The 20,000-nt window shown below is 35.4% G+C and overlaps 1 protein-coding gene across 3 annotated transcripts in view; it reads left to right on the top strand.

The window, feature by feature from the left end:
- The window catches only part of NEBL (nebulette), a 116,157-nt gene that overhangs the window by 25,790 nt on the left and 70,367 nt on the right, over nt 1-20,000 (top strand). For all 3 annotated transcript variants that reach the window (XM_010367580.2, XM_010367582.2, XM_010367583.2), the window contains 5 exons: nt 1,812-1,913; nt 2,884-2,985; nt 12,182-12,295; nt 13,663-13,767; nt 18,058-18,162. In XM_010367580.2, the coding sequence (XP_010365882.2) occupies nt 1,812-1,913; nt 2,884-2,985; nt 12,182-12,295; nt 13,663-13,767; nt 18,058-18,162 (528 nt within the window). The remainder of the gene's footprint in view (nt 1-1,811; nt 1,914-2,883; nt 2,986-12,181; nt 12,296-13,662; nt 13,768-18,057; nt 18,163-20,000) is intronic.

Below are 20,000 nucleotides of genomic sequence, written 5' to 3'. Positions count from 1 at the left end.
ACTAATTGTGTTTCAGCTGTGTTCACTTGTCAGACAGATTCATGATTATAAGTGTAGTTTAAAAAATAGTCTTGATGGTGAAGCAAATGTAAGCTCATAAAAGAGTAAATAGAAGTGTATATAAATGTTTCATTGAAATAAAGTAACGTAATGCACAGGGAGTCTGTTGATGTATTAATGCATTGTCACTTCTTACACTTGATCTTATTTTTAAAAGGAGTAAGAAAGGGTGAAATTTTTAATTCTGCTAGATTGAAAGGAAACTAACAAGATATATTAATATTACCCAGAACACTGGTTTACAGCAGTCAACTAGGGAATTCATTAAAATTAGATTTTTGGGCACCATCTATCAAAATTCTGTTACAGAGGACTGTGGCTGGACCTCAAGAATCTAAATCTTTAATAAGTACCCCTAAATGATGCTATTCCAGAAAGGTTGCAGGCGACATTAGAAATATTTGTACACAATGTAATTAATCGTGCATTTTGTACAGATGTCTGGTGATACATTTCTTTCATCTTTCTATGCTCTGAAAAAATGAAGATGGGTTTTAAGAATGCCCATGACTGTACGCTTTGCATTATGACTTTAATAGAATATATTTTAATTGCCAGCTGGTCCCTGGGGATATTGCCAAATAGAACCACATCTGGCAAACATTGCTTCAGCTCAAGACAAATCGCAAGAAATAAAGAAGTGAGCTGACCAGTGAAACATTCGCCATCGGACGTTATGCCAGTTCAATTCTTGTGTCTCTTTCCATTTGTCAGTCAAGTTCATCTAAATGACGAATGTGATCTAAAGTACATTTGTCAAAATTTATGTATTTTTCTCTTTAAATCTCTACTTACCATACTTTGGCTTGTGTCTAACATGCATTCAGAAGGCGAATGTTACTCAATGTAATTGTTTTTATTTTGGAAGGCTCAAGTCATTGCAATGATATTTATTGGGTGATAAAGCTATCAGTACCTTAGATCTCCTAGGCATGGGCCTTTGAACATTTGAAGGGAGAGAAGGGTGTAGTTGAAAGGGCGAATGCTGGAGAGCTACAGAGCTGTACCACCCACCATCCCCAAGGAAGTAATTTGCGATATTCTTGTGCTTGGGTTTATCTTGCACCCAGTGGGGCTTGAGACTTTGTGATGGACAAGTTGAAGTTCTTGATGAGGATATTCTGCTTATGAATATAAATATACACTTAGATACGAAGACATGCTCATAAAGTGGTAGATATAAAAACTCTTTAAGGCTGGTTTTGTGCCTTGATCTTAGTCTTATTTCTTAGGTAGCATAAATTCAGTTCAAGTTTGTTTTTGTTTTTGTTTTTTGAGACAAAGTCCCACTCTGTTGCCCAGTTTGGAGTGCAGCGGCGCTGTCTCGGCTCACTGCAACCTCTGCCTATCAGATTCGAGTGATTTTCCTGCCTCAGCCTCTGGAGTAGCTGGGATTACAGGTGCCCGCCACCATGCCCAGATAATTTTTGTATTTTTAGTAGAGATGGGGTTTCACCATGTTAGCCAGGCTGGTCTGGAACTGCTGACCTCAGGTGATCCGCCCGCGTAGGCCTCCCAAAGTGCTGGGATTACCGACGTGAGCCACTGCCCCAAATATGTTAAATTAGTGAGACATAGGTATAGTATAAAGAGTTAATATAGCTATACAAATAGATGCACAAATAAACCAACGTAAGTCAGTAGGCTCTCTAAGCTATTATGATGAGAATAAATAATGTTATGAACAGTAGGACTAGTAGCTGTGAAATTACTAATTTATTTATTTTTTAACCAAAACTGTCTCTGATCAGATTTCTTATAGGAAAGACGTGCAGGACACTCACACCTACAGTGCAGAGCTCGACCGACCGGACATCAAGATGGCAACCCAGATCTCTAAGATCATAAGCAATGTAACTTCTCTTTCTAAACCTTGAACAGAAATGATTTCTTACTTTTGTAGGAGACAAAGCATAGCTTCAGTGATTGGATGGTTAATTTAATTATTGTAACTAATCAATATAAATGAATAAATCTCAATTTTCCCGCCTAAATTATCTATTTTATTATGTTAATTATTTGGGTATATGCAGAAACAGTCCAAACTCAGATTGGCTGTGGCCAGTGTAATCGTTCTTTTAGAGAAATACTATTTAGGTATAAGTTGACATTCAGATGTCTCAGCCTGAAAGTCAAGGTTATAAGTCATATGGTCCCATATAATCTCTCCCCTCACCCTGCTCCAAAGACTCTTGCTTGGCCTTGTTTCCATATTGCTGCTGTTCATTGTGTAGATTCTCTTCCACCAACACTTACCTTTGTCCACTGTCTATGTGGCATAACTGTTTCTTGTCTTCTCTGAGGTGCACACTTGAGTTAATATCATTTTACTTAAACATATTGAAAAACCTGGTTAAAAATGATGGTTTAACTTGAACCAAAATTTTTCATAACATGGGCTGAATTCACCCTAAAATCAATCATTACTATATGCAAATGCACATCAATCAAGTATGGCCAGAACAGTTCCTGAGAATAAATGAAACTATAAAAGCTACCTATATGGAGAGTACAGGGTCTCAATTCCCCAGAAATTTTTCCGAATATTATGATATAGTATTTATATATAATTACAAAGATGATGATGACTGAACACTTAGCCTCAAAATTAGTATTTTACTGCAAAAAGTTGAGTTTGTTCATGTAAGCACAGGATAAAATCAATTTCTGCTTTAGCAGTCAACATTTTAGTGTTTGATATGTTGTAAGGAATATTAATGGGATGAAGGTCTGTTATATTTTATTTTGGCTAATGTCAGTGTTTCCATATTGACATCATTGGAGGGCAGAAATACTTAACATTGTCTTATTTATTCATTTTAGGCAGAATACAAAAAAGGACAAGGGATAATGAATAAAGAGCCCGCTGTAATTGGAAGACCAGATTTTGAACATGCCGTGGAAGCTTCTAAACTTTCTAGTCAAGTAAGGCTCTAGTGATGATTCCACAATGACTTTATTCAGAGATTTTGTTTCTAGCAGCACAGGAAAATATTTCATTTTAGATAATATCTTTAATTGCAAGGATAAACAGAGATAATGTTTCTGAACCCATTTCACATGGGCTTGCAATCATTATGAATTTCAGTAAAGGAAAAAAAATTAAGTCTAATTTTAAGCATAAAACAAAGTTTTCTTTTCTCCAGGCATAAATCTGAACATTTTTCAATGACTTTAGCCATGTTGTCACATTTCCCTGGATTTCCAGAAGTCATTAATAGTCATACTAAATAATTATGTTTTAATCTACACACACACACACACACAGTTTTTAACTTAGTAGTAAGAATATTAATTTTCCCAATTTTCAAGTGCTTTTATTTAATCACAAAATTTAAAAGGGGAGATGAAAATTAAGAAAACTTTGAAGTCTTATCAAAGAGCATAAAATAAAGTCTGAAAAAGAATAAAGGCATTTTATGTTTTTGGCTGAAAGCCCCAATAGATAAAGATGTCAGTTCTTTCAGAATTATGTAAATGTCAGGCAACTTCTATTAGAATCCAGCAAAATGATCTTAAAGTTTGTGTGGAAAGAAAATACCAGTGAATAGCCTTTAAAAGTATGAAAATGAAGACCAGTAAAGGGGAACTTAAGTTATGAGTTACTGTAAGTGAATAGAAAAATCACTGAAATTAAATCAATATGGGATTGGTGTAGTGAGAGATTAAATAATCAGTAGGATAGAATAGGGAGTCCTGAAATAGATTCCAATATGTATAAGAATTTAATATATGATAAAAGTGTCGATTCAAGTCAGTGGGGGAGAAGTTGGATTAGCTAAAAAATGGTGCTGACGTAACACACCGTCCTTCATGGGAAGACCAAAATTGGACCCAAATCTTAAACCGTATACAAAAATGAATTCCAGGTGGATTAAAAATGTGAATGCAAACAATAAAATAATTTAAAAATCTTCAAAGAAAATCCAGGAGACTCTGTGTACCACATAAGGATAACAGAGTTGTTCTTAAACAAGACCAGAAATCCAGAAGCTGTAATAGGTAGGCACATTAACTATATAAAAATGAAAAACTCTCTTAATGAAAAAGGTAACGTTTGTAGAGTCAACAATAATGTTAACAAACAGTAATTTTTACACATTTATACTATTTTTGACTTCGAAAATACTCATTTCTCAAGTTGCAGAAATCTTACTTGAATTACATTTCAAAGTGGAGAGATGTAAATGATGAAAGGTATGAAATCTGATTGAAGAGCCTAAAATAAGTCCCAAACAAATAAAAAGACATAGTATTCTGTTGCTGAAAGAGCCTTGATACTAAATATCCAAAAATGTTAATTCTTTCAAAGTTAACATTAAAAGCTCTATGCATTTCCAACTGGAATCCAAAAAAAGGGTTTAAAAAATTTTAATGAAATGAAAAACTTGAATAAATTAAATAATTCAGAGTTTATACAGAGAAGGATGTATCTGAGAATAGTTTTTTAAAATACAAAAAAAAGAGAAGTGGTCTTCAAATATTTGGAAAAGTACTTATAATGCATTTGATGAGAACATTTTAATATTTTAAATATAAAATGTCTATAATATGCAATACCTATAAAATATAAATGTTCTTTAAAAGGAATTTATTTTTGTATATAGTTTAAGATTTGGGCCCAATTTTGTTTTTCCCATGAATGAAAAAGATTAACAGCCCAGTAGAAAAAGGAGTAAGTGTAATGAATAGACAATTCACAGAAGAGCAAACATAAATGGTCAATCAACAGGCAAAAAGATGCCCAAATTTATTAGTAGAAAGGGAAATACCAACTGAGTGAAAGCAAAATGTCTTTTACACCCATCACAATGTGTCTTGTTAGTGTAGAGAAGAAGGACACGTCCTTAGAAAGTTCATGTGTAGAAGGTAGATTTTTGCTAATTTGGATTTAAAGGGAGAAGACAACTCTGCTCAAGGGGAAGGCCCCAAATACAGGCTGGGAATAAGTGTGCCAGGGAACAGGAATCTGATGGCAGAGGCTCTGAGCAAGAGGATATAGTTGTGCATGTATGAAAAGGAATTTGGGAGGAATTTAGATATTGTGTCATGATGGATGGGTCAATGTGTATTGATTTTGATGATAAGCCATTGCTTAGAGAACAGAATAGGAATAATGTGTTCATATATATAATTTTTCCCCATTTTTTTATTGTGATAAAATATATATAACATAAAATTTACCATCTGAACTGTTTTTAAGTGTGCAGTTCAGTGGCATTAAATGCGTTTATAATGTGCTACCCTCACCACCATCTATCTGCAGGACTCTTTTCATCCTGTAAAAGTGAAACTCTATACCCGTTAAATAATAACTCCCCATCGGCCCCTTTCCAGAATAGTGTGTTCTGTGAACAAATAATGCTAAAAAGAAAAAGTGATTTCAGAACCCAATCACAGGAAGCATTTCGGGGTTCAATTCCAAAAAGTAAACACCAGAACTACTTTTTGCCATGTTAACTGTAGTCTCTCAGGGAAGAAAGAAGACATCACTGAAGATTTTGAGCAAAGATTGGTTGTGAAGAAAATACTTAGGGAAGGTTAACGTGGTGACATTGGGCAGGAAAGTCTGGCTCACAAGTGGTGAACGTCCTGCAGGCCAGCTGGGCTGTGACAGTGGTAACCTGCAAATAAAATGATCAGTACCTGAATAGACTCTGTGGCCGTGGGAATGAAAATGAAGCAGACACAACTGCTCCCTGGGAGAGGCAGACATGAGAGATGCCCAAATGCAATTGTGCCTCACAGTAATTGTTTTACAGTTAACAAGGGACTTTCACTTAAAAAGCAACTTTGTAACTCAGGAGGCTACTGATGTGCAAGAGGTTGGGGACATGTCTCGGTGACATTCTCATTAAAAGGCTGTGACTCTAAGTGCTACATATTCCCAGCAATGCTTGTTGAAGAGACAGGGGATATGGGCCTCACTTTAGATTTCCAGCATAGCTACCTGGCCTCTTACAACTTCACCCTTTTCTGGGGACAAAAATTCCCCATCAGTTACACAGGAGAGAAAGCAAATTCTAGAGAAGCAGTATGGTTTGGTTTAGTGGTTAAGAAAATGTACCCTGGAGCAGGGCCCTCCTGGTTCTGTTGCTTGCTAGCAGAGTAACCTGGGACAAACTGCTTCATTTCTCTGTTTTTGTTTCCTCTTCTGTAAAATGGGGATGACAGCAACAGTGTTTACTTCTCAGGGTTGCTGTGAAGGTTAAATGAGTTACTTTGAGTAAAACACTTAAAATGGTGCCTGGCCCATAGAAACATGACATCATTTCATAGGAATAATTTTACTTTAGATAATCAAAATAGTTTTCTATTCTACATTTTTAGATGCGTTCATGCACAGAATGGAGCAGGAATACGAACACTGTGAAATTCTGGCCTTAAATTCATTCCATCACAATCCTGTTTGAGAACCCTTAGAATAAAGTTTTGACATTTGAGCTTTATTTTCACATTTCAAATTCAATCCACAAAAATTCCCCCATTTGATCCTTACTTGGGCTTGAAAGCAGATTTTTTTTTTCTTAAATCTTAAATTATTTAGCAGATGAGTGATCAGATGCTTAAGCAGATTGTAATTTTTAAGTTACATTGTAACTATTGTTGTTGATTTTTTCATGTCATGTAAGATTTTATAAGTGGTATAAAAACTCATCAGAAAAGGGGGAAGGTGGGAAAATAAATAATAGGAATTCTGGGATGAACTCAGTATATTCCATTTGTATTTTCAGGTATATCAATTATAGCAGAAATGTGGGCAGAAAGTTTAGTTTCTTATTTTCATTGACAGCATTAAAGCTTTTAGTTTGCTCCTCAACTAATGATAAAGGCACATAAATACATAGAAGGCAAACGATTCAGGGATTTAATAAGCAGGGAGATGAGGGGGATAGAATGCAGGGAGAAAAAGAGCACCAGAGCACCAGAAACACTGTAACAGAGAAGGGAATGACAAGGCAATGGTCAAGGTATGTGGGGATCAGATTTGTCTGATGAAAGGATGGGAACAGAGAGTGAATGGGTGGGATTCTCACATGTCTGTAAATTGAACTCTGTGGGATTTTACCCAGGAAAGGTAATGGGAACACATACCAAACCCTTCTTATATTAACTTCTACAATAGCTTTGCTCCCGCAGTTGTAAACTTCCCCTTTTTAAAATTTCCAATATAGGTAAAATTATGGCCAGGTTATTTTAAAAAATCGTTAAAAAAATAAAGCAAAAATCTCCTGTGCCAAGATGAAGGGATTGGTGCATATATATCTCAAATATAAGTAGAGTAACTGTTGAATTCATTGACTTTAAAAATTCTAAGAGTAGTTGATTAGTTAATATATCCATAGATCATCTTATCACTTGGAATTTGTCTATATGATGAATAGACTCCTTGTTCAGTTTTATAACCTCAAGGAAAAACTATGTATTTATAATATTTAGGATTGTTCTAAAATTGCATTAATACATTGATAAGAATTTTTTTTTTTTTTTTTTTTTGAGACAGTCTCTCACTCTGTCACCCAGGCTGGAAGTGCAGTGGCAGGATCTCGGCTCACTGCAAGCTCCGCCTCTCGGGTTCACGCCATTCTCCTGCCTCAGCCTCCTGAGTAGCTGGGACTACAGGCGCCCGCCACCATGCCCAGCTAATTTTTTGTATTTTTAGTAGAGACGGGGTTTCACGGTGTTAGCCAGGATGGTCTCGATGTCCCAACCTCGTGATCTGCCCGCCTCAGCCTCGGCCTCCCAAAGTGCTGTGATTACAGGCGTGAGCCACCACGCCCAGCAAGAATGGGTTTTAAACCTAAAAATCACATTATAAATTACCATGAAAATTTAGTAGTAAGCAGTGGCCTTAAATTGCAAGGGGTGTTAATTGGTTTGGACAATCTACCATTCTCCCCATCCTGGCAAGCACTCCCTCCACCAAACTTGTCACACCCAATTATCAGCTCAAATGTCATGTTCCTGACTCGCCAATTTAAATACTGCTCTCTTCCCCTTTATTCTCTGCCCTTCTTTACAGTTCTTGATACAATTTGTAGTAGTTGCATAATATGTGTGTGTGTGTGTGTGTGTGTGTGTGTGTGTGTGTGTGTGTGTGTGTGTGTGTGTGTGTGTTTTAGAAATCCATTTCACTTCCCACAAGGCAGGCTCCATGGAGACAGGGCTCATATGCTTTGATCCACTATTATAGGAAAACACAGATTATGCTGCCAATAGATGTATAGAGCCTGATTAAACCAATATTCTCTGGATCATTAACATTTGGTGCAAAGTCAGTAAGATGTTATTTTGCAAGGAAAATAAGAGCAGAGATATTATATTGTGTAAAATTAAGACTTAAAGATATTATTGATTTTATGATGAGTTCTATGTAAAAATCTGTCCTGTCTTCCTTGACAGCTTTTAGTTTAATTTCATCCAAGATTGCTGGGAATTGATGTCTATAGATACACAGTATTGTGTTATTTGCTTACTTTTCATTTTCAGTGATAATTAAGGTACACTTATCAAGCTATTTCTTTGCTAAAATATGTTTACGTGATTATGGTGAAACACTTTCATTCAGGGTCTGCTTTTTTGTGCCTTTGCTGGCTTTTTGTGAGTCTGAGTCACAGGTGATGTCAGTATAAAGTTTTGGGTTTGCATGTTAGACTTCACACATACCCAGGTGCAGTTATGAGAATCTGGACCCTCATAGGAGGATCTGCAGATGTAACTTCTCATTTCTTTATATGAGAAGTTGTGCAGTTATGAGGAGCTACAATGCTGTCATTGTAGCTTAACAGTATCCATGTTTTCTCCAAGTGTGAGCCTCTGAAAATCCTGCTGTCTCTTATAATTTTTTAAAAAACATCTAGGAGTTTGATCCTATATACCTATAGAGTATTTTTTTAAAAGGTGATATTTCCATGATGTGATTATTATGCATTGCATGCCTGTGTCAAAACATATCATGTACCCCATAAATATAATACACCTACTATGTACCCACAAAGATTAAAAATAAAAAAATAATAAAAACAAAAGTGATAAATATTAGGACCACTAGGCACACTAGTCATAATGTAAATAAAGCCAGTCATATGGAGTAACTTCATTTGTTTCCAGAATAATTGATGTAGGTATAAGGAGTAACATTGGGTCTTAAAACCATGACAAAGTCACTCCAATACCTGTTCCTCCCTTTCTCAAATGATCTCAAAACTGGAAGTGTTATGCCTTGTTCCATGGTTGGATAACAAGTTATAGTCAAGGAAAAGCATTTCCTGGATCTCTCAGAAGATGCAAGCCTGCACGAGAAGGTAGACACACAGATGTATGAGCTCTAGGTTGAAAATACAATAGAATGTTGAGTATGTCTGTGTAGTTAGTGAGTGAACAAGTCAGAAGGTGAGTGATGTGACTCCCTTCAACCATTTGGTGATCTTCTTAGTTCATTTTACCTGCATTCCTTACAGAAAGAGCGAACTTAGAAACAATTGGGTGTCGGTGTCTGGTCCATGCATTTTTTATATAATGCAGTTATTTTACTTTGTGATTCATTAATGAGGGAAACTTGTGTTTTTTGTTCCTTAGGCATCTTGAATCAAATCACTCACTGTAGTGAACATTCAAACAAGATAAATTTCACAACACAATGCTTATTATTACATTTAATATGAATATATATGAATAACTGATTGATTATTGTTTCTTAGAAATGTGTAGATGGTCCCTGACTTCTAGTGGTTCAGTTTAAGACTGTTTAACCTTACCATGGCATGGAAGTGCTACACATTTAGTAGATACCATACTTCAAGTACCCATATAATGATTCTGCTTTTCACTTACCTTACAATATCCAATAAATTATATGAGATGTTCAACATGCATAAAACAGGCTTGTTATTAGATGATTTTGCCTCGCTGTAGGCTAAGGTCGTTGTTTTGGGCATGTTTAAGGTAAGCCAGGTTAAGCTGTGATGTTTGGTAGGTTAGGTGTATTTGGTGCATTTTTAACTTACAATATTTTTAACTTATGATGGATTTATTGAGATGCAACCCCATCATAAGTTGAGGAAGGGGTTTCCGTACATTTACTTGGAAGAGCATATGCAAGGTTTAATAACAAGAAAGGAATTCATCAGTTTCATTTTCAAGTACTCTAGTGTTACTATGCTGGAAACCTCAGAGTTTGCAGAAACAGTATGATGGGCTCTCTGTGTGCAAAGATCATATAACCTACTTTTGCCATTTAGCTAATACAGTGTTAATGAATGTGGCTGAGTCAGAAGTGTCATTCCAGTGGAAGGCTGTTGAAGAGTCCACCATCTTTGTTGAGTGAATATCCTTTAGGCACTAGAAACTTAGGAGAGACAGGACCAGTGACTAAAATATGGTAAAAGTATAGCAGAAGGGTGAAGAGGGCAAAAAGAATAAGACTATGGCCAGGGACAGTGGCTCATGCCTGTAATCCCAGCACTTTGGGAGGCCGAGGCGGGCAAATCACGAGGTTGGGAGATCGAGACCATCCTGGCTAACACGGTGAAATCCCATCTCTGCTAAAAATACAAAAAATTAGCTGGGCATAGTGGTGGGTGTCTGTAGTCCCAGGTACTTGGGAGGCTGAGGCAGGAGAATGACATGAACCCGGGAGGCGGAGCTTGCAGTGAGCCGAGATCGCACCACTGCACTCCAGCCTGGGCGACAGAGCGAGACTCCATCTCAAAAATAATAATAATAATAAAATAAATAAAATAAGACTTTGAATTTACGGGCGGACCAGGCAGGGTGAATCATTGCTTTTGTGCCAGCTACTGTGTAAAGTACTGAAGGAAATCTAAATTTATTTCATTTGTAATTTTGTTCTTGATTTCAAGACACAAAATAATTTTAAAAGTCCGTTTTTCTTGTTTTAAAGAGGTCTTGCCAATTACTTAAAATCAATTTGTACGGTATTGAGAATATCAGAAAGTTGTTATTATCAAATGGAACCAGAACAGAAAATATTTCCTGTAAACCATCTCAAAATATTTACCAAATGCTGTATTCCCACCAAGATTTTCTCCAGCTCTCTCTCATAGGTAGGTTCCGGACATGTGTCCCGGAAGGAGACCATCACCCTATGCATGTCTAAAATACACGATGAGAGCCATCCCAAATTGCTTTTTAATAAAGCCTTCTGCAAGGCAGAGCCTTTAGATGTATGCATAAAGATGTATTATCAGAATGTTGTTAGAAAACAAAACATTATAATAATTATAACATCAGAAAAATATTATGAGAGAACGAAACAGCTTACTTTGACCTGTGAAATCAGTACACCCTTTCCTGGCTAAAGTAAGTTAAATGGGGTGTGATATGTGAGTAGCTAGGATTTTTTTTTTTTGTAGTGAACCTGTGTTTATATTCTAATTAGTTGTGACATGAATTCTAACATTTCTGTATACGTGGAGAAAAATATAGTTCTACCAAATAAGTTCATAATCCCTTTTTGGTTGTTTTAAGAGTCCTTTAAAAGGAGAAAAATAATTTAGAGTGAGTATTGGAGATGGTTTTCCTGGTGAATAAATTGTGGAGTTAAAGCAGAGAAAGTTTTAAATTGACATTAAATTGACCCAGGACATTTCAGAAAATGTAGTTCCTAAGACTAAATTTTTGAGCAAATGAAGTATAGGAAATGATGAGAAAAACTGTGGTACACATCATGCTCTTTATTTGGAATAATTCCCTTAGGAAAATTTATATTTAAATTCTGGGGCCTAGAATCTATTTTCTAAATGTGGTAGACATTAAGACATTTGTGGTCTAGGTTTCTAACTGATCACAGATTATAGAAATGCAGAAATGAAAACTGACATTTAAAAATCTTGGTATTTTAGTGCATAATTCTCATTAATAGGATGTGAGTTCATGCCATTGCATTTGTGATCAATGTAGAAGTAGAGCTTTTTTTATTAAAAAAAAAACAAAAAAACACTTTATTCCATTAAGCTTTATAGAGGGAGATGGATACCAGGAATTTAAACTTTGCAACCATTCATTTTTAAGGTAGCTTTTATTTTATCTATGTGAAAATCAAATGTGTTACTTTTAAATGTAAAGATACGTGTACTGTTTATCTTTTCTCTTATGACAGATTAAATACAAAGAAAAATTTGATAATGAAATGAAGGATAAGAAACATCATTACAATCCTCTTGAAAGTGCTTCTTTTAGGCAGAATCAGCTTGCTGCCACATTGGCAAGCAACGTAAGTTGTAATTCGTAGAACATTATTTTCAATATCTTTTGATTCCTTTTTTTTCTAGAATAGACTGTGTTGTAATTACTGATACTTAATCAAAATAATGTAGCTTCCAAGTAATTTGTAGTTGAACTGAAGCATATTTTTCTAAAGCTTTTTCTGAGAAAAATATATTATTGTAATTAATTTTTAATGGTTACTGATTACTAATTAGTTAATAAGTAGTAATAGTATTGCAAATGAATTTATTATATCTGTTCAAGAGTAGAAATAGATTATAGAATTTTGCAGAGAAGTGGTCTGTATTACCACAAATTAGTGGTTAGGACAGTAGTTACCTCATGTAATTATGGCTGTGAAATTGAGTTTATTGTAAAGTACTGCCTGGTACATGGTAATTTATCATATAAAGAAATTTTTAGAAATTTTACTTTAATGACTTACAATTTATTTTTTATCCCTTACGTAAATGCTGTAAAATACTTCCTTATATGAATTGTTCTCATTCCATGTTTTTAAAAATAATGAAAATTAATTTTACAAGAAATGATGTTTTAAATTCTTGTTAAAATTAGAGTATAGAAACAGCAACATCAAAAAATTGATTACTTTGCTATAGGTGAAAATAGATTTCCTTTTCAAGTATAAAAATTAAGCATTATTGATCTGTTGCTTTGTTAGAAATAGAGATGAAATATACTTAAAGGAACCTAGAACATAGTGCTGAAAGCTAAAGGTTTCGAGTCAGATTGGTTGGATTTAAATCCTGTTTCATCACCTATTACTATGTGTTTGTCTTTCTGTGCCTCAGTTTTCTTATCTATAAAATGGGAGTACTTAAAATACGTACTCAATAAAGAGGTTATTGTGGAGGTTCAATACTTAATACATATAAAGGGTTTTAGAAAAATGGCACATAGTAAGTCTGTGATATCTTTGCTATCAATATTTTGTTATTACTGGTATTATATTTTCAAAAAGTTACTTTAAAAAAGTCCGTGGTGATAGGATGGAAAACATCAAAATCCTGAAATCTCCACAAGCGTAATTGAAATACTGTAGTAATTTCTAAAGAATAAAGTGGCTATTCTCTTTATTTTTTGAAAGCAGAGTTACTGTGAAAATTACTTTATTCTGTCAACATGAATATGTTAACAACAAAAGGAATTATCCAAGTATTTTCAAGCCCATATAGAAATAACGTTTTAAAATTCATTCCGTAGTAAATCAGCACCATCTAGTGGCTCCTTGTAAATTCGCCTGTCAATTTACCACTAAATAGTACTACTTTATGATGTCTGAAAAATGCAATAATGCAAAAGCATAATATTTTCTTCTCCTAGATGGTATTTTGTTCCATGTTATTTTCATAGGTGAAGTACAAGAAAGACATTCAAAATATGCATGATCCAGTTTCAGATCTCCCAAATTTGTTGTTTTTAGACCATGTTTTGAAAGCCAGCAAAATGCTCAGCGGCGTAAGTGGTTCATCTAATGGCCACCGTAGTTGCCTTGTGGCTCCAAGAAGCCAATATGTTTGCAGCATTCATGTGCTCACCTGCTTCCTTAGAAGGCCTGTGCCTCACTCCTCCCTCAAGAACTAACTCATTGAAAAATACTCCTTTGCTTGCAGAAATCCCATCAGAGCCGTCACTTTGCAAAGGAGGTTCTTGCTGCTCTCCAGTATCTTCTGCATACAACTATACTTCAAAGTGTCTGCACAATGGCCTTTCTATCATTCTTCTTTCCCTTACTTCATCTGTGTTAGATTAAAGCCACTTGAAGTTCAGGTTCTCAAGTCAGGGCTATTTTATTTTATGCAGACCAGACCAGAGTGTCTTTAGTATGCCTTCAGTAGCATGAAAAATTGTCTTAGTCTAAACTGTATTTTCTCTGAAAATAATTCCTAACAGCATTTATACTGCATTGACACATTGCTTTTAGTCTTGTCATGGTTTCCAGTGTTCTCGATCAAGGCAACCAGGAGAAAAGGGTGAGTTCTTCATGTCCTGATGAAAATATCTGGGTGCACTGCCCATGTAGTCAGTCCCGCAGGACTCTCACTACCCTGGATGCTGTTTCAACCCATAGTACATCAGGACCCTGAATTCGCTAGCTCTTGTAACTGACAACCCTAAGTCACACGTGGCTCCATTTTGTACAGTCTAATGTAAATTGTTTCTATCATCTCTTCAACAGAGAAAACGTAACAAAGTCATATGTTACTTATTTCATATATCATTTGTAAAGTTTAGATCTTCATTTAGGTGGTGTTTTTGCCTAGAGGACAGATTTCTTTTTCCCCATAGACAAATTGTGATTGAATGACTACTTCATGGGAGAGAAAGTTTAAGACTTAAAAAATGTGTTACTTTTGAATTGCCTACTTACGAAGTTGTATACATTGTATAAAGCTGTATACATTTGCTCAACTTTATTGTATATTAGAATGGCCTCCTTCATCTAGTATTTGTGAAGAAACAAAGAATAGCCTATATTAACATTTTCATGTAAAGAATTGGAATTTTGTTGATTTATAAAAGATTGAATTAGATTGCTCAGTAAGAGATATTCTGCCAAAATTATCCATTTGTCATAGTAGCTGTTGTTTTAAAGACCCCTAGATGTCTTTAGCAATATCAGAATTACTTTTATTTTAACCCAAACTCTATAGATATGAATGAATGCCTTAATTAGTGTGTAAAATCATTCTAATTAAAATTTTGGGAAACATTTTCCCCTGGAAAATGGACCTCTTGTAGTGTTCAGTTTCTTTTATAATTTTACATAAATTAAGAAATGTGTATTTTGTGTAACTCTGTGTATCTCCCACTAGGAGGCAACAGAGACTGTTATATAAGGAAAGATACGCATTCGAAGTTCTTTTGCAGATCTTAATTCAAATAAGTTTTCCTTGTTATTTTTTTTGTTTTTGTTTTTTTTTTCTTAAATAGGAATTTCTGAAATTCTTTGTAACTAAAATGGATAATTGTGTTGGGAACAATATTTACTGAATTTTTCAGTATATATTAATTATTTTAGACATATTAATATGTATCTGTTGTGGATTTTAACTCAGTAGTGGACTATGTTGTAGTTTGTTACATTCATGATTATTTTATAAATACGTATTACAAGATAACTTCTAATCAGATTATAAAGTCTATATTATTCTCTTTCTTTCCAGATTTTAACTGGTTAAAAAAACAAAAAACAGTTTTTTTTTAAGATGGAGTCTCACTCTGTCTCAGGCTGGAATGTAATGGCGTGATCTCGGCTCACTGCAATCTCCACCTCCCAGGTTCAAGCGATTCTCCTGCCTCAACCTCCTGAGTATCTGGGACTACAGGTGCACACCACCACGTCCCGCTAATTTTGTATTTTTAGTAGAGATGGGGTTTGACCATGTTGGCCAAGAATGGTCTCGATCTCTTGACCTGGGAGCCAAGGGTGGGAGCCACCGTGCCTATCCCAAAAAAGACTTTTTAAAAAAAATATTAGAGGAGCCAAAATTTATCACTTGTTTCCTTCAATCAAGATGTATTCTGTGGGCTGGATACAGTAGCTCCTGTTTGTAATCCCAGCATTTTGGGAGGCCAAGGCAGGAGGATGGCTTGAGGCCAGGAGTTTGAGACCAGCGTGGGCAACATAGTGGGACCCTAGCTCCACAAAAAAGTAAAGAAATTAGCTAGGCATGGTGACATGCACCTATAGCTCCAGCTGCTCAGGAGGCTAAGATGAGAAGATTGCTTTAGCCCAGAGGTCAAGGTTGCAGTGAGCCATGATCCCTCCACTGCACTGCACTCCAGCCTGGGTGACAGAGCAAGACCCTGTCCAAAAAAAAAAAAAGAAGTACTATATGAACATTTTCATGACCTTCCTGGGGGTGCTTTCCTCCCTGATTTTATTCTGGTTAGGTTTGGGGGAACATATATTGCAGCTCCCTAATTGACTGGAAGCACTTGAGGCCAGGCTCCCTCTGGGGACTATTGCTTTGTCTCACATGAAAGGGCAGCTGTCTTGTGGCAGGACACTTGGGCATCTGTTCCATTCCTAGCACTGGGCTTTCTTCCTCTTTCACTCTGAAATCCCTGGAGCATCCCCTAAGATCGAAATGCAAATTTCCTTATGGCCAGCTCTTTCCTGCTCCCTTTCAAATACTGTTTCTGTATCCCTCCACTCTATTGCCATTTTTACTGGCACCCCATTGCCTAATCAGCAACTATCTTTAGCTTCTTAAGTCTCTGTAGCCTTGAGTCTTTAAGAGCTATCATTTACTTCTAAAGGTCTTTTCCAAATAAGGCAAAATAACTAAGTGTCCAATCTCCAATGATAGAAATCGTGAAATAATAATTTAAAAAATTTTCTAATTTATAATTGTTATTGATACATAATGGTCGTATATATTTATGGGGTAAATGTAATGTTTTGATACAGGCATACAGTGTGTATTGATCAAATCAGGATAATTGAGATATCCATCAGTTCAAGCATTTGTCATTTCTTTCTGTTAGGAATATTTCAATTCCACTCTTAGTTATTTTAAAATGTACAATAAATCATTGTTAACTATGGTCACCCTATTGTGGCATTGAATACTAGATCTTCAACTCATTCTCCCTAACTGTATTTTTGGACCCCTTAACCAACTCCACTTGAGGAGATGGTGTCCACTCTTCCCAGCTGCTGGTAACCATCATTCTACTCTGTCTTCATAAGTTCAGCCTCCCAAGTAGCTGGGGCTATAGGCGCATGCCATCATGCCCAGCTAATTTCTTTATTTTTTGTAGAGCTGGAGTCTAACTATTTTAGCTCCCACATATGAGTGAGGGAACATGTGAAATTTGTTGTTCTGTGCCTGGCTTATTTCACTTAACATAATGACCTCCAGTTCCATCCATGTTGTTGCAAATGGCAGAATCTCATTCATTTTTGTGGCTGAATAGTATTCCGTTGTGTATATGTACCACATTTTCTTTATTCATTCATCTGTTGATGGACACTTAGGTTGCTATTGAAACAATTTTTGTCATGTTGCTGCCTGTTACATTTAGCATCTTTCAGTGGCCAGACTTGACATCCCTGTTCAATTCAGTCTCTTCCAAATTCAACTTGTTTTCTGTACGTCTAAATAGTAGCCTTCATCCAATTTTTTCACCTTAAAAACTCAACTCAACTGACTGTTCCCAGATTGCTCAGTTTCTCTTCCGGGCACCTTTTACCCTTTTCTTTTAGGAAAAATAGTTGAATTATTTCTCTTACATTTTCCTTGTGAACCTCAGTCTTCTTCGTGGTGGAGTCTTTTTGTATAGGACTTTTAAATTCCTTGCCTCTGGGTTTCTTTTCCTCTATTCTTTTTGTTTTTCTTTCCTTCTCTCCTTTTGAACAGTGTTAAACATATTCCTGTCATAAGATAAGAGCAAGACAAATTGTCTTTATTTTGCTCCACTTTACCTATTTCCACGAGTCCCAGCACTAGCTTTCCGTTGCCACTCCCTGGTGTTGTGAATATCCTTTACATTACGTTTGCAGTTAATTGTCCTCTGCCTCTCTTGCGTGTTTCATATGCTGACCTAGAGTGGGTCTGTCTTGCATTGTCTGTGTATCTCAGTGTCAGAAACCTCCTACCTGCCAGCCAACTGCAGATGGGGACTTGGCAACGCTTTGCAGCTCTTGGTGGCTTGTATTGTGCAGTTTGCGTTTCTAAGTATTGATGGCTCTAATCAGTCTCTTTGATTCTAAATTTATTTTCACATTCTGTATTTTAGCGAGAATATAAAAAGATCTTTGAGGAAAACAAAGGAATGTATCATTTTGATGCGGATGCTGTGGAACATCTGCACCATAAAGGCAATGCCATCCTCCAAAGTCAGGTACGCACTTGCTGAGCACCTACCCTCCCTGCCAGGAAGCCTTAACCATCCTGAGGCCTGCCGCTCACTGCCGTACATCTTAACTGAGAATGTACAGTTGTAGAAAAGAATAAATCCTGAGAATGTTAACATTACTTTTGAAAATCTCAAACACTATTTGCTATGTATGTATTGGGGTCAGGGGAGTTTGAACCGTATTTCAATCTAAAGGCATTTTGTAAAATAACCATTACTTCACATAATTAAAAAGTTACAAGGTAGGAATTAATTAAACTATGGTCAAACCACATGATTATTTAAATTTTTCTAGTGTCTTGATTTGTCATTTTGAGCAGTAACATTAATTTTCCAGGTGCAAGGTTTATTATAATTTTTTATTTCAATTATAAGTGTTATTAAAAAGGGAATACAGTCTTACTAATGTATTCTTGATTAATATTTTTTTCCAATATGAAATTCTAGGTACTCCCTAGATAAACTTAAAAAAGTCTTCTCTCTAGCATACTTTAAAGTCGCTATTTTAAAAAAAATTCTGAGCTTAAATAGTTGCAAAAGATGTCAGTTCCAGCATCTGTTAAGATAAAATTTTATATCACTCTTTTAAATGTATTCTGTGGAATGTAAAGTCCATAAAAATTTCATACTCACCTTCATTGGTTTTAAAAATAAACAAAACAGTTCCCCTTTAAGTTTGGAAATATACATCATTTCTAAAAATTTCTTATTTCATTTCATTTATTTCACAAAATTTTTGTTTGAGATGGAATCTCGCACTGTCACCCTGGCTGGAGTGCAATGGCGCAATCTCGGTTCACTGCAACCTCTGCCTCCTGGGTTTAAGCGATTCTCCTGCCTCAGCCTCCTGAGTAGCAGAGATTACAGGTGCCTGCCACCATGCCCAGCAATTTTTTTTTTTTTTTGTATTTTTAGTAACGACAGGGTTTCACTATGTTGGCCAGGCTGGTCTTGAACTCCTGACCTTGTGATCCGCCTGACTTGGCCTCCCAAAGTGCTGGGATTACAGGTGTGAGCCACCGCACCTGGCCATTTCACAAAATTTTATCCTAGTGGTTTATGCTATTATACTTCCCAATACTTTTATTGATCACTCTATCATACTCTTTGCAACTAAATTATGTCTACAAATAGGTATTTAAAAATGTGTCATATTTCCTGTTTCATAAAGTTCTAAGTTTGAAAAATTTCTCTTGGGTTGAATTATCATTAACATTATTATTTTAATAACAAATAATTTTATAGATAATTATTAAACAAATTTTATTGAGAGTGCATTTCTGAATGAAATGAAGTATAAAAACTTCTATGAGTTTAATTTGAAAGAGTGTATTGCTTAAAAAGCCAACCATTCTGATGGCTTACATATTATTTTTTGTTATTGGAAGATAAAAAATGTCACTCATTTTATAAACCAAAGTATGATGAGGATTGATTGTAATTGAATTAAATAATTCATAATATATTAAATATTGCATAGCAAAATTGATATAAATCATATAAGGTCTGCGTGAGTGTTTTACTCAGTGTCTGTGAAAATATTCAACAGTCCTGGAGGACATCATCTTCCCTTTGACAGAAAAACAGAGGATCATACCCATATTTTTTTTCTTGTTCTTGATTTACCAATAGACATCAATGCGATCTCAGGGATCTCTCTCTTTCTCATACTTACTACCTATGCGTGTATGCCATTTGCATATACATATATAACCCCATATATATGATACATATCTATATATTCCAACCATTTGACAAAATAGTTTATACAGGTTCTAGAACTACATTAGTTGTTCTAAATTATTTTTATCCTTTAGGAAATT

The sequence above is a fragment of the Rhinopithecus roxellana genome, chromosome 11, assembly GCF_007565055.1.
Source record: "Rhinopithecus roxellana isolate Shanxi Qingling chromosome 11, ASM756505v1, whole genome shotgun sequence".
Taxonomy (NCBI): domain Eukaryota; kingdom Metazoa; phylum Chordata; class Mammalia; order Primates; family Cercopithecidae; genus Rhinopithecus; species Rhinopithecus roxellana.
This window is presented reverse-complemented; position numbering and strand designations above follow the sequence as displayed.